The 14360-nt window shown below is 51.4% G+C and overlaps 1 protein-coding gene across 1 annotated transcript; it reads left to right on the top strand.

Moving 5' to 3' along the window:
• Positions 1-1939: 1939 nt before the first annotated feature.
• LOC311192204 (C-type lectin domain family 6 member A-like) lies at positions 1940-13154 on the top strand (the record flags this gene model as incomplete). Its single annotated transcript, XM_084264628.1, has 8 exons — positions 1940-2017; positions 2170-2318; positions 3244-3359; positions 7944-8039; positions 9087-9179; positions 12056-12207; positions 12330-12556; positions 12836-13154. 8 exons carry the CDS (start codon positions 1940-1942, stop codon positions 12993-12995), a joined length of 1071 nt encoding a protein of 356 aa, XP_084120754.1. The 3' UTR covers positions 12996-13154.
• Positions 13155-14360: the final 1206 nt, after the last annotated feature.

The following is a 14360-nucleotide window of genomic DNA, read 5'->3' as shown; positions in this document are numbered from 1 at the left end:
ATGATGCCAGCCCTGATGAAACCAGGTACTTTCTCCCTTCCCACCAAGAGCAGAGAAGTCTCTTTAGGGTCCAAGGGCCTATGAGTAGGCTCCCTGAAGGCTGGCGGGTGGTCATTGGCTCTCCTGACCTGGTGTCTCCCTCAGAGCTCCCCGTGACAATGTTGCAGCCAAGGAGCCAGTGTCATCTCCTTGGAAATACCAGTACTGGTCTGCCCATATTTTAGCAGGGTGGAGGTGAATCCATCAAAATCCTCCAGCCACGCTGCCTGGACTGACCCAAAGTGAAATCCTTTGCTTGTAGTGTCCTGGACTATCATATTGCTCTGTGATGACTCTTCCATGCTGCTTCTTAACTTCCTTGGGTGAGACCTTAATACTCAACAATTGTACTCCTTGATAAGGCTAAAAATGATAGGCTAAAGCTGCAGTGCCCAGGAAGATTAAGAGGGAATATATATCAATACTCCAGCTTTAATAAGCATATCCCACGACTTCTTTGACTCTTTCCTGACCCCATCCTCAAAGGATGCCTAAGCTCTTTCTGTCAGATGGGAAACTGTGTCTCAGCCAGCAGAGGTGAGAGGAGCTCATCTGATCCATACATGTGCAGAGGAGGAAGTGTCCAGCAGTGGGAGAGATGGCCTGCTGTTCCTTGCCTCTCTGCTCAACACAGATTTCAGAGCCTGTTAACATAAGAGAGTCTGTGGGGGCTTTAGACCAGAAGTGGGGGAGGGTAGGACAGGTTGTTTGTGAATAAGGAAAGCATTACAGTAGCACTTTCCTTCTCTTTCCTCTCTCCCCAGGTGTTTTCCTCCAAGGAAGCCATGGCCAGTACAAGACCCTGTTCCAGAACGCTGGAGAGTGGTGCTGTGTCGCCAACGTGTCTGCAGGCGAAAGTGAGTGGGAAGAACCTCACCAGTATTTATACTGGTATCAGCCCGCTTTTGATGTTGGGAATGGGATTGTCAGCCAGAGCTGGATTGCCTTGAGGAAGGGAGCAGGACAAGTGAGGAAAGAAAACGCTGCATTGCACAGTTTTACTTCGGATGCTATGGAAACGTGTTCTGGGCCAGTGGAAGAGGGTGGGTTGTTCCCGGTGTGCCTTTGACCACCCCTCCTACCCTTCCCCTCTCGCTGGCCCCCATGCAACCTCCACTGCTAGTCCAGTTCACTAACGTAGCTGCAAGTGATGCATCCTTTTGTAAGGGCTGCTGTTGCAGTTTTGTGTAGCTGGGTGCTGGGAGAGAAGGGGAGGGCTGCAGAAAATGGGTGCTGTAAGGAGCAGCCAGAGCTCTCTGCAGGCCTCAGAGAGGCAACATCGGCTGATCCAAGGCCGGAGTTGTTGCTGACCAAGGCTGAGCCCATCAGCCATGGTCACAGCGCCTCTGGGAATCACATTTAGGAGGAAAAAAAACGCAAGCAGCTGCTTTTTGCCACCTGCCTGTGGTGGCAGCAGCTGTCAGAGCACTTCACTGTTCCTTTGTGTTGGTCTGCATGAGCTGAGAGCTAAACCTTTGGGCAGCACACCTCTGATGGAAGAGTTCCCAGAAGAGTGCAAGACAACTGCTTCCCATCTTCCTCAGGAATTGTAATGCAGTAACTGTGCCTCACAAAACGGAGGTTGCATGGACATGGCAGAACAGACAGAGAAAGGGAGAGGCAGGTCAGGCAGGGGCCTTGTGGCAGGAGCCTGTCAGGCTGTCAGCACCATTACTTGTGGAGCATGGAAGAGAGCATTTACCTCTGTTCAGATTAGAAGTGGTTCAACCCCCTTTCCTGACACTGGGAACCTACTCTGAGGTCACTAAGATGGAAGACAGCACATCTTGTTCAAAAGCAGTGTTGGTTTTCCCCCACACACACAGAGGAGAACTGGACCTGCTGCCCAAAGGGCTGGAAATGCTTCCAGAAGAGCTGCTATTACATTTCAGAGGATACAATGAACTGGAACGCGACTGTGCAGAACTGCACGGGAATGGGCTCCCACCTGGTGGTGATCAACAGCAAAGAAGAGCAGGTAGGTGCAGGGCTGAGAGGGGCACAGCAGCCACAGACATGGTGCCAGTCCCCAGAGGGGACTCGGGGCCCCTCCTTGCTCCTGCAGCTGAGGAGTCTGTGTGTGTGTGTCCTTTGTGCATCAGTTCAGTGCTGGTTCCCCTCTGCCTCCAGCCCCACCCCGCAGGGACTGCTGCTGTCTCCCTCTGCTCAGTCCTGCACCTCATGGACATTGCACTCTCCCTCATTTCCAGGAGTTCCTCACTAGAGAGCTACAGTCTTCATCAGAAGCAAATTACTACATCGGTCTGCGTGCGCGGAAGGTGGGAGAGTGGCACTGGATTGACCAGACTCCACTTACTCTGGAGGAAGTATCCCTGGATGGAGAGGGTTTGGTGCAGCTCCTGCTAGTGCAAGAGAGTAGGAGTGATCACAGAATCCCTGGGTTGGAAAAGACCTTTGAGATCATCGAGTCCAACCATGTGAGGGTGTCTGCTGATGCTTGAGGGGAAGATGAGACAATCCTTGTGAGAGGTCAGTGATGGAGCAGGAGAGGGATGTGTAGGACACCAGGTGCACATGGCCCTACCCATGGTGGTTAGTGGTTGTTAGTTAGCCACCTGTGATGTTGCCATCAATGCTGTAGGCTCAGAAGAAGCTGCATCTTATCAGCAGGAAGAAACCTTGAGAGATGACTAGCCTTACCTGCCTTCCATATGACCCCCACCGTGCATATGTACACAGGGCTGGTGCTGAGATGCTGTGGAAGCGTTGAGGCACAGGGAGAGAGCACCAGGGCTGTGATTTCTGTGTCTTCTTCTGGAGAACAAACTCGCACAGGCCTCTACCTCTGGAGACGTTCAAGACCTGTCTGGACACCTATCTGTGCAATATGAGCTGGGGAGCTGCTTTGGCAGGGGGGTTGGACCTGATGATCTCTTGAGGTCCCTTCCAACCCCTGTGATTCCATGATTCTACTGGATGTGAGGTGCATGGGGTGAGCTGAGCAGTGGTGAGTGGCCTCCCTCACCAAGACTGAGCAGGGCCCCTTTGTGTTGGCTGTGGGCAGAAGGCAGGTTTCCATGCAAGACTGGTGCCAGTGGGACAGCAGAGGGAGAGGAAGGATACAGCTTCTGCGTGTGAATCAGCATCTGGAAATCTTCCCTCTCCCCTCTAAGCCTTGTACTCCACCATGGCCCTTTTCCAGTAGGGATATGCTGAGGAGTAACACCTCTGTCTCTGTCTCAGGTTCTGGCGGGAAGCGGAACCCAGCAATGTGGAAACGGAGAAGTGTGTTGTTATCCATGCGAATCCAAACCCACGGAACTGGAACGATGTCCCCTGTATACGGCATCGTCGGGCCTGTGAGGCTGCAGCAGTGACTGTGTGATGGAGTGACCCTTGCTCTGAGTAAAGCTGCAGGAGGAGCAGTGAGCTGGGAACACTGCAGGGCTGTGTTGGGAGGGGTGGGGGGGCCTAGCATCCTGCATCCTCACTCTTCTGGAAGAGATGATGTAAGTGGAAGTGATGTTACCCTGTGTCCAGCATCCCCTGTGCATGTATATATATATATATCTATATTTCTGCAAGTACTGTGCCTCCTGGACAGGAAATAATCCATGCTGGGAGAGCTTTCTGTGCTCTCTCTGAGATTGCTCGTCCCTCCCATCCCATTGTGGTGAAGACAGATTTGTCAGTGGAAGCTGCAGCAAGCATGGCAGGTGCAAGGATAGGTCTGTATTGGAAGAGGGATAATACCTTCCTCTCAGTGCCACTTCCCCCATGGGAGTGACAGTGGAGTCTCGGCGTCATCATAGCAGCTCCTGGGCTCCTGTGTTCCCTTCCCTCTGAGTGGATGCGGCGGCCACGGAGTGGAAAGAGGCTGAGTTCTCCAGGAAGAAGACACAGGAATGGAAAACAGATGTTCAGAGCTGCCATTTCTTCTCCTTGAGCAGCGGTGTCTGCTGTTTCTCCTGTCACACAGAGAACGTCCTCTACTTGCATGGGTTTTGTTGCCCAAATACTGATTCCCTGTACTAGGGAAAATAAAATACTAGGCCAATGAAAAAGGTTCTGTGCTCTGTGTCTTTTCCCCCCTCTCTTTTCCCCCCTCTCTTTTCCCCCGTCCCTTTCCCCCTCTCCCTTTCCCCCCCTCCCATTCCCCCCCTCCCATTCCCCCCCTCCCTTTCCCCCCCTCCCTTTCCCCCCCTCTCTTTCCTCCCCTCTCTTTCCCCCCCTCTCTTTCCCCCTCTAAGCTGCAAGTGTTTTGCAGGTTTGGCAGGCACATCTAGTAGGGCTAGAGGGAACATGGAGAGTGGTGGCTGTTGGAGTTTTGGCAGGTGGGCTAGAAAGGTCTGCTAGGAGCTCAGGATCCAGAGATGTTGCTCTGCTAGGATAGAGCCTTACACATCTACTGCAGTGTATTCTGCATTCACCGAGTGAGAGTAAAGCCCTAGTAAAGCCCTCGGAGACAAAGTGGCTGCACAATCCCAAAACTTGGGAAGGGCCTGGGCGCAGGAAGCTCTTTGTCCTGGAGTCAGACAGAGCTGTCAGTCACCTGGATGTTGTGAGTTCAGCTGTTGATTTGTGGGGAACAGTAGCTTGGTTTGTGTTGCTGCAAAGAAAGTGATTTGTTCCTCCTCAGCTTTAGGCCCTGCGCAGGTGAGGGTGCTTGCACAGACCTTCGGTTTGGTCAAGTTGCCTGGACAGCAACAACTGACTAAACAGGAACGTGACTGTGAACAGCTGTGTGAGTGTCACGCAAACTATCTGAGAGAGCTTTCGGCCCAAACATCCTATTGCTATGACCACCAGTAGGAACTAACCAGGGAATTGGGCTTTTGAGAGAGGAGTCGGTCTGAAAACAAAGCTTAGAAGAATCACAGAATTGTAGGGATTGGAAGGGTCTAACCCCCCTCCAAAGCAGGTCCCCTAAGACAGGTCACACAGGGAGGTGTCCAGACGGCTCTTGAATATCTCCAGAGAAGGAGACTCCACACCCCCCTGGGCAGCCTGTCCCAGGGCTCTGTCACCCTCACTGTGAAAAAGTTCTTCCACATGTTGGTGCGGAACTTCCTGTGCTCCAACTTGCAGCCATTGCCCCTTGTCCTGTCTCCACAGACCACGGAGAAGGGGCTGGGCACTTCCCTCTGTCTCCCACACTTCAGATATTTATAAACAGTGATCAGATGCCCTCTCAGCCTTCTTTTCTCAAAGCTGAACAGTCCCAGCTCACGCAGCCTGTCCTCATAGGGGAGATGCTCCAGGCCTTTAACCATCTTCATAGCCTCCTCTGGACTCTTTCCAGGAGATCCCTGTCTTTTTTATACCAGGGAGCGCAGAGCTGGACACAATACTCCAGGTGGGGCCTGACCAGGGCAGAGTAGAGGGGAAACAAGAACCTTTTGAAGATAGAGAAGTGGGAAGGAAGTGACGGTGGAAATCTGTCCTGATAGCCACCCTGCAACTTTGCAACCTCTGTACGTAAGATATCCTCCCTCCTGGGTGCTGCAGGCAGCCCCCATTCCTGGCAGAAAGGGGGGCAACCTGTCCAGGCCCACAACTCCAGTGTGTGCCCGAGAGCTTGTGCTTTCCCCCTGCCTTGCGGGTTAGCACACTGCAGCAAGAGTTGTGCAGACACACGGACCTGCATCTGCAGCAGGAAGCAGGTGAGGACGCAGCAATCCCTGGTCTGGGAGGTGGGATGTGTTCGTGCGGCCTGTGCTTCCTGTGGTGGGGGCGGCAGGCAGGAGGTTGCGCAAGAGAGCGCGTGAACGAGTGTGGAAGTGGCGCTTAGCGCTGCTGGGGCTCAGTTACGTAAAGACTAGAAATGTCCAGTTGTTTGTCAATGTTTTGTGTAGCTGGCACCTTGTTTTATCCGTTGGTTTGCTGATAGAGATCCCCAGCATACAGGTCATGGTTTGTCAGTTCCCTACATGCCCCGAACAAATCGTTAAGCTGCTTTTGCCCTGCTCATTTGGGGCTTCAACTGATGTGTTAGCCATCCCGTGCCTCCCCATGTGCATCCTGGCGTGCCTCTTCACTGGAAGCAGCTAGCTGATGGGATGTGGGATGGAATCCCACAGTGGCCTGGGATGCAGCCTTCACTCTGCCGTGCGCCATCTACTTCGCCGTGCGCTACCTACTCCAGGCCACTCACAGTGCAACGAGATCTGGTAGAGATTATTTATCCTTAGGGACACTTTATCCTGCAGCGTGTTGACTCAAGTTGCCTCCAGCAGTGCTAGGAGCACCTTGTATGCCCGTGCCTTTTCTAGTTGTGGCCAAGTAAGACGTCGTGATCCATAATGCACGGGGGTTCTGGCACCACCTAGTGATCCGTTGTGACCTCCAGCTCCGTAACAGGCAGGTCATACTCAATCCCTCCACTCAAAGATGCACCCTCTTTTCCCCAGCAGTTAGTTAAAAACAGCGTTGGCAAGCTCTGTGCTGTGCTCTGGGTTCCTGGGATGGGGCTTCACGTGGGGCTTGCTCAGGCTGAGTCACAGATATGCTTTCCTGTCATTTACTGACTCTGTTTTGCAGGATATTGTAAGTGGGATTAGCCTTTCGCTTGCAAATACCAACAACATGGGCATTGTCACACCCAGGCTCATCAGGAAAGAACAACCACCAAAGAGGTAAGGTCAGTAGTATGTCCTGTGAAGCTGTTTGAGTATGTGCAAGAGGAGGTTGGCTGAGCCAGAGTGATACGACTCTTCTTCTGTTTCCATTTGTCTCTGTGCGTTTCTGTGTTGCAACGAGCGTCTTGTGAAGCGCCCTGGCAGAGAAGTGATGAAAATCGCCCCGCCTCCATATGATGCGGGGAACACCCAGGACATGGCTCTTCCTGAGCACCAGATCAGAGGCTCTGAAGGCTCCTCAGCAGTGTGGGAGCTGCCCTAGTGTGCAGGAGCAACGCTGTATTCGTGGCCATGTCGGTGATGTAGAGTACTTGGCTGAGAAGAGTGGTAGAGATGATGAATCACCCAGGGCGAGTCCGTGCTGGTGCTGCAGGTAAGCAGAAAGCCTTCCCTTCTCTCCTCCCACAGATGAAGGAGGAGGTAGGGGGAAATACAGGGTTGGGATAGATATAACGATCATGGCATAGTGGCTGGCTTCATACCAGGAGAAGGGGCTTAGGACAAGAGCAAAGCGAGAGATGAGGGAACTAGGGAGTGCTCAGGGTAGGAATGACCTTATTCCCAGAGTTGGGGGGATGAAGGTCCAGGCATAGCACTGTCTGCCATCCCCTGTGGTGTTGATTCTGTAAATGGTGGCACTGGAGAGTGCTATTCTACCATCATGATCCAGGTAAAAATACCCACATCAAGCTAAGCATGAGCCACTGCTCCCACCTCTGGCGTCTCTAAGGAGAACCAAGCGAGGACTCTCTCAAGAGCTTGGAAGTGCCCCTTCTCCCTGTGGAGACAATGTCTTCTGTGCTTCTGCCTCTGAAAACGCCCAGCTGGACAGTCACTCCTCTGCCTGTGCACTGGTGCATAAAAGGGCTTGGGGGACAGAGGCAAAACAAAGGGAGCTGAGAGAAAGAAGCTCTAACGGGAGCTGAAGAGGCGGGAGGTGTGGACAGAGCATTCAGTGAAAGGGGTGATGGAGGGGTGGTAAGGAAGACGTGTTGGGGAGAAAGGAGGTGGGACAGGACAGAGGAAGGAGTGCAGGCTGCGAAGAGTACATGCAGGGCCTGTGATAAAAAGTGAAACAAAAGAGCAGCTTCAGAGCAGCCTCCCCTGTTGCCCTACTCTGGATGTCACCCACTGCTAATGATGGGCAGCAGGACCTGGTTGCAGCAGCACCTGGTTACAGCGCTCCTGGGGCTCCCCAGTCCTTGGAATAAGGGTACAGCAGGTTGTTGGGGTATGGAGCCAGCTGTGCTATCCTGCCCCTGACTCTGAGCTGGGGGATTCCTATTCTTGCCTTGTGTTTTTCAGCCCCTGTGGAAGACAGAAGCCGCTCCTGGCTGAAACCCTGCGTCTTCCTCGTTTCCGTCATTGTCATCAAAACTGCCCTTGTAGCCATCTGCATTGGTAGGTTCCAGGGCCTCATAATTCCCTGGGAGGAAGGGGGCCATTGCCTGCCTTTTGTCAGATGGAAAAATATTATCCTAGTCTCTCTGCCAGCAGGCAAATGCCCTCCACCCAAACAGCCTGTTGTGCAGCCCCTCTCCTGCCTCTGTCCTCTTAGTCAGGAGTTAGGTCCCTTCCACAGCTAAGGTTTGTTCTCTGGAAGGGCCTTCCCACTGCTCCTCTTGCTTTCCCACCTGCCTGAATGACGCCAGCCCTGATGAAACCAGGTACTTTCTCCCTTCCCACCAAGAGCAGAGAAGTCTCTTTAGGGTCCAGAGGCCTATGAGTAGGTTCCCTGAAGGCTGGCGGGTGGTCATTGGCTCTCCTGACCTGGTGTCTCCCTCAGAGCTCCCCGTGACAATGTTGCAGCCAAGGAGCCAGTGTCATCTCCTTGGAAATACCAGTACTGGTCTGCCCATATTTTAGCAGGGTGGAGGTGAATCCATCAAAATCCTCCAGCCACGCTGCCTGGACTGACCAAAAGTGAAATCCTTTGCTTGTGGTGTCCTGGACTATCCTATCGCTCTGTGATGACTCTTCCATGCTGCTTCTTAACTTCCTTGGGTGAGACCTTAATACTCAACAATTGTACTCCTTCTTGATAAGGCTAAAAATGATGGGCTAAAGCTGCAGTGCCCAGGAAGATTAAGAGGGAATATATATCAATACTCCAGCTTTATTAAGCATATCCCACGACTTCTTTGACTCTTTCCTGACCCCATCCTCAAAGGATGTCTAAGCTCTTTCTGTCAGATGGGAAACTGTGTCTCAGCCAGCAGAGGTGAGAGGAGCTCATCTGATCCATACATGTGCAGAGGAGGAAGTGGCCAGCAGTGGGAGAGATGGCCTGCTGTTCCTTGCCTCTCTGCTCAACACAGATTTCAGAGCCTGTTAACATAAGAGAGTCTGTGGGGGCTTTAGACCAGAAGTGGGGGAGGCTAGGACAGGTTGTTTGTGAATGAGGAAAGCATTACAGTAGCACTTTCCTTCTCTTTCCTCTCTCCCCAGGTGTTTTCCTCCATGGAAGCCATGGCCAGTACAAGACTCTGTTCCAGAACGCCGGAGAGTGGTGCTGTGTCGCCAACGTGTCTGCAGGCAAAAGTGAGTGGGAAGAACCTCACCAGTATTTATACTGGTATCAGCCCGCTTTTGATGTTGGGAATGGGATTGTCAGCCAGAGCTGGATTGCCTTGAGGAAGGGAGCAGGACAAGTGAGGAAAGAAAACGCTGCATTGCACAGTTTTACTTCGGATGCTATGGAAACGTGTTCTGGGCCAGTGGAAGAGGGTGGGTTGTTCCCGGTGTGCCTTTGACCACCCCTCCTACCCTTCCCCTCTCGCTGGCCCCATGCAACCTCCACTGCTAGTCCAGTTCACTAACGTAGCTGCAAGTGATGCATCCTTTTGTAAGGGCTGCTGTTGCAGTTTTGTGTAGCTGGGTGCTGGGAGAGAAGGGGAGGGCTGCAGAAAATGGGTGCTGTAAGGAGCAGCCAGAGCTCTCTGCAGGCCTCAGAGAGGCAACATCGGCTGATTCAAGGCCGGAGTTGTTGCTGACCAAGGCTGAGCCCATCAGCCATGGTCACAGCACCTCTGGGAATCACATTTAGGAGGAAAAAACTACAAGCAGCTGCTTTTTGCCACCAGAGAAGGGAGTGAGAAGATGTAAGGAGCTGTGCAGACACCAAGGCCAGGGAGGGTGGGGGAGGAGGCGGCCCAGGTGCCAGAGAGAAAGATGCCCCTGCAGCCCATGGAGAAACCCGTGGTGGAGCGGGTGTCCCCCCGCTGCGCACGGAAAAGGCCGCGACCCCACCTGCAGCCCATGGAGAGGCCCCACGCTGGAGCAGGTGGAGACATACAGGAGATGCTGTGACCTGGGTTGGAGCAAGCCCCTGCCAGCACTTGCAGCCCATGGAGAGAGACAGAGACACGGAGATGAGCAAGGGAGAGATTGACACATGAGCAGGTTTTCTGGAGGGGACTTGTGACCCCGTGGAGGACTGGGACTGAGAGACGGAGAGGCATTCTATGATTTATGACTGCCTGCCATAGCAGTGACCCACGCTGGGGCAGCTGGTGAAGAGCTGAAGCCCTGTGGGAAAGGACTCAGTCTGGAGAAGTTTGTGAAGGACTGTCTCCTGTGGGTGGGACCCCATGGTGCAGCAGGGGAAGGGTGTGAGGAATGAATGCCCCTCCCCCCCTCCGGCAGAGAAGGGAACCAACTTGCAAGGAACTGACCAAAGCCCCCATTCCCCCAGTCCCTGCCCCCCTTGTGCCACAATGGAGGGGAAGAAGGGAGCAAGATCATGACTAAAGGGAAGTCTGCTGAGAAGGGAGTGGTGAGGGGAAGGTGCTTTTAAGATCTTGTTGCACTTCTTTAAGATCTGGTCGTGCTTCTCGCTATCTGACTCTGGTGTCACTGTGTGTGTAGTGTAGTGTAATAAACTAGAGTTTTCTTCACTCTGTGATGAGTCTGTTTTGCCCATGTAGTTGATTACAGAATGATCTCTCCCTGTCCTTATCTTGACTACTGAGCCTCTTCCCTGTCCAACTAAAAAGGGGAGTGTTAGAACGGCTTTGGTGGGCGTCTGGCCTCCAGCCAGGGCTAAACCACCACAACTGGCTAAACAAGTGGTGTTCTACACATGCTCAATTTGATGTTCCCTGTGGAAAAAAAAAAACAACCCAAACAACTTCCTAGCTCCACGAGGTACATGGATGTCCATCCAACCACAGACAGGCTCTCCCAACCAACAAGAACTCAGAATATGTTGTGGAATTCAGAATGGATGGAAAAGTTTTGCAGAGTACATGATGGCAACATGCCACCCTCCAGCAGTTCAGTGGAAGGTCAGGGTGGGCAGCAGAGAGAGCTCCAAGTCTTCTTTGACTGTTTGAACTTGATTTTGTGTATTTTTCTGATGCTCTCTGGTGCCAGGTCTCTTTCTACAAAAGTACATAATGGTGCACTCTGGTACATAATGGTGCACTCTGAGTAGATTTAATATACACAGGTAGATCTAATAGCACAGGTAGGTTAACAGAAGTTTTGCTAGCTGTTCCACTAACAGGACTTGACTCCTTCCATTTGGTGCCCAGAATGGGACGAGAGATTCTGTGCTGTGAAGACAGCTCTTGAAGGGCACAGGGTTGTCTGGGTCCATCTTGTAGTATAAATACGATGTACTTGCTTGCTTTGAGTAGGCTGGAGCATTGGCTTGGCTGGGGCATTATCACTGCATGTGCCTCCCTGAAGAGCCCCTGACTGGGAAACCCAGGAAGAGAGTCCCCATGAAGCCTGAGAATCAGAGGAAGCATCTGAAGTAGCACGTACAAGGGTGGGTGTGTTTGTTGGCTACATTCAATGAACTCTTCAGACTGACAGGTTCTATACAGAGATATATTGAGAGTGTAACATATACAGCTCATAGATATATAGCCTCAAAGCACGTAACCTCATGCTCTGACAGAATATATCTGTGGTTTTTTAATCCATCATGTGACTTTCTGGCTATAAGGCAGATCTCTAGGAAAACCTGGGTAGCGTGAGGACCTGCCTGTGGTGGCAGCAGCTGTCAGAGCACTTTACTATTCCTTTGTGTTGGTCTGCATGAGCTGAGAGCTAAACCTTTGGACAGCACCCCTCTGATGGAAGAGTTCCCAGAAGAGTGCAAGACAACTGCTTCCCATCTTCCTCAGGAATTGTAATGCAGTAACTGTGCCTCACAAAACGGAGGTTGCATGGACATGGCAGAACAGACAGAGAAAGGGAGAGGCAGGTCAGGCAGGGGCCTTGTGGCAGGAGCCTGTCAGGCTGTCAGCACCGTTACTTGTGGAGCATGGAAGAGAGCGTTTACCTCTGTTCAGATTAGAAGTGGTTCAACCCCCTTTCCTGACACTGGGAACCTACTCTGAGATCATTAAGATGGAAGACAGCACATCTTGTTCAAAAGCAGGGTTGTTTTTCCCCCCCACACACAGAGGAGAGCTGGACCTGCTGCCCAAAGGGCTGGAAACGCTTCCAGAAGAGCTGCTATTACATTTCAGAGGATACAATGAGCTGGAACTCGAGTGCGCAGAACTGCACAGGAATGGGCTCCCACCTGGTGGTGATCAACAGCAAAGAAGAGCAGGTAGGTGCAGGGCTGAGAGGGGCACAGCAGCCACAGACATGGTGCCAGTCCCCAGAGGGGACTCGGGGCCCCTCCTTGCTCCTGCAGCTGGGGTAGGGGGTGTCCTCTCTGCATCCCTTTAGTGCTGGTTCCCCTCTGCCTCCAGCCCCACCCCGCAGGGACTGCTGCTGTCTCCCTCTGCTCAGTCCTGCACCTCATGGACATTGTGCTTTTTCCAGGAGTTCCTCTTCAACTCGGCAAGAAGAGAAGTTACTAATGCCTACGAAACAAAGTTCTACATAGGCTTATCTGCTTACAAAAGTGGGCAATGGCAGTGGGTGGATGAGACTCCCTATAAGATGACAGCCATGTGAGTATTGCAGGGGAGTGAGGAAGGTCTTGCAATTCACACCCCTTGGTTCAAGTGATCAGTACACATGTCAGAGAGGAGTCTCTGTCCCTAATTGCACTTAAGTCAGAAAAGTTGACTAGTTTTCCAGTCAAAAAGATGGCTAGTCTTTGTCTTGACAGAGCTCCTGATCTCTGTTGCTGTAATCTTCCTCTTTCTTTTCCACACCTGTCTGAGGTGACTTCACTCCGACTGTTATGTATGCCAGTGCATTCCCAAAAGATGAACATTCTTTTACAGGTTCTGGAAACCCAATGAACCCAATTTACTCTTTGCAGAAAAATGTGCTGCAATCCACATCAAGGGAAAGACAGATCCCAACACTTACAGTAACTGGAATAACATCCTTTGCTTCACAAGCTGCTATCGAATTTGTGAACTGACAGCCCAGTTTGTTTGAGGAAGGAAACTCCACTTTGGAAGTAGGACCTGAAGAAGTACCCTTGAGAAAGGACAGCTCATGAAAGAGCTGCTGAAAAGCTGATCTGAACCCACATGAATGCTTTATCTTGCAAGGTAGGATGAGCAAGCCTCCTACAGAATCCCAGCTCTGAAGGACTTCAGTTCCCAGCCTGTACCCCTGCATCTCTTTCCAATCTGACGATCAGTCCTGGATGAAATCACTCAGGCTGATCTCAAGGACCTACTATGCCCATTTTCACTCTCCTCCTTCACAGATGGGTGTCCTGACCCTCCTGTAGTTTCCCTGTCACCTTGTCCAGATGATGATGTGGAAAAGACCCTCTTTCTGTTTCATAAAAGTGGAGTGTTCCTTCCACCCTGGAAGGAAACAATTATTCATGCCTTATCTTTAATGTTTTATCTTTAATATTTAATTGTTAATGTTCCCTTTTTCCTTCAGTATATCCTGTGTCATTAGGTTATAAAACATATCAATAAATGTTAATTCTGAACTTTGCATGAGACTGTCTTCTGAGTGACAAGCCCCAGCCCCTTGCCAACCCAGCCTCTCTGCGTAGAGGATATAACTGTTCACTCTGTTTGGCACCCGCAGGTGAGAATATAAAATAATATAGATATTTTATATAAACTGTGCTCATAGAAATATATATATATAAATTGTATACAAATATATGCTGATATATATGTGATGCACAAATTCAGTTGCTCACCACATGTGGAAGGAAAAAGAACCCAACTAACCCCATACCCAGCCTCTTTCCAAGCAGTGCTCACAGCTCCCCCAGCTATATCTGGAGCGTGATGGTTACATGGTAGGGAACATCCCTTTGGCCAGGCTGGGCCAGCTGTCCTGGCTGTGCTCTCCCAGCTGCTTGTGTCAGAAGCTGAAAAGTCCGTGAATTAGTGTGGCCACTACAATTGCCTAGACACAATTAAGAACATCAGTGTGCTACCAACATTGTTCTCATGCTAAATCCAAAACACAGCACTATATTGGCTGCTGGGAAGAAAATGATCTCAGCTGAAAACAGGACACTGGGGTTGCTGGGATCTTTTCACAAAGGAGAAGGCTTTGTTGTTCTGTTTAACATGACAATAAATCAAAACATTGGATTGGAGTTCTCTTTTCGATTTCCCCCAACTCGGTTCTGGAAACCACAGCAGCAGGGTTTTGAGGAAGAAAATGGGTCAGCAGAAATACAGAGAGAGGGGCCAGTGTTTTACTGGAGGTTCTGGAGGTAGCCACAGCTTCGTCCTGGCAAAAGAGGGAGGTAATAATGGGTGCTGCAGAAGTGCTGAAGGGAAGTTCCTGAGCCCACCTCCCCGCAAACACAGGTGTGCA

This window comes from Gallinula chloropus, assembly GCF_964237585.1.
Source record: "Gallinula chloropus genome assembly, chromosome: 1".
Taxonomy (NCBI): domain Eukaryota; kingdom Metazoa; phylum Chordata; class Aves; order Gruiformes; family Rallidae; genus Gallinula; species Gallinula chloropus.
The sequence above is the reverse complement of the archived record's forward strand: the minus strand, read 5'-3'. Positions and strand labels throughout refer to the sequence as shown.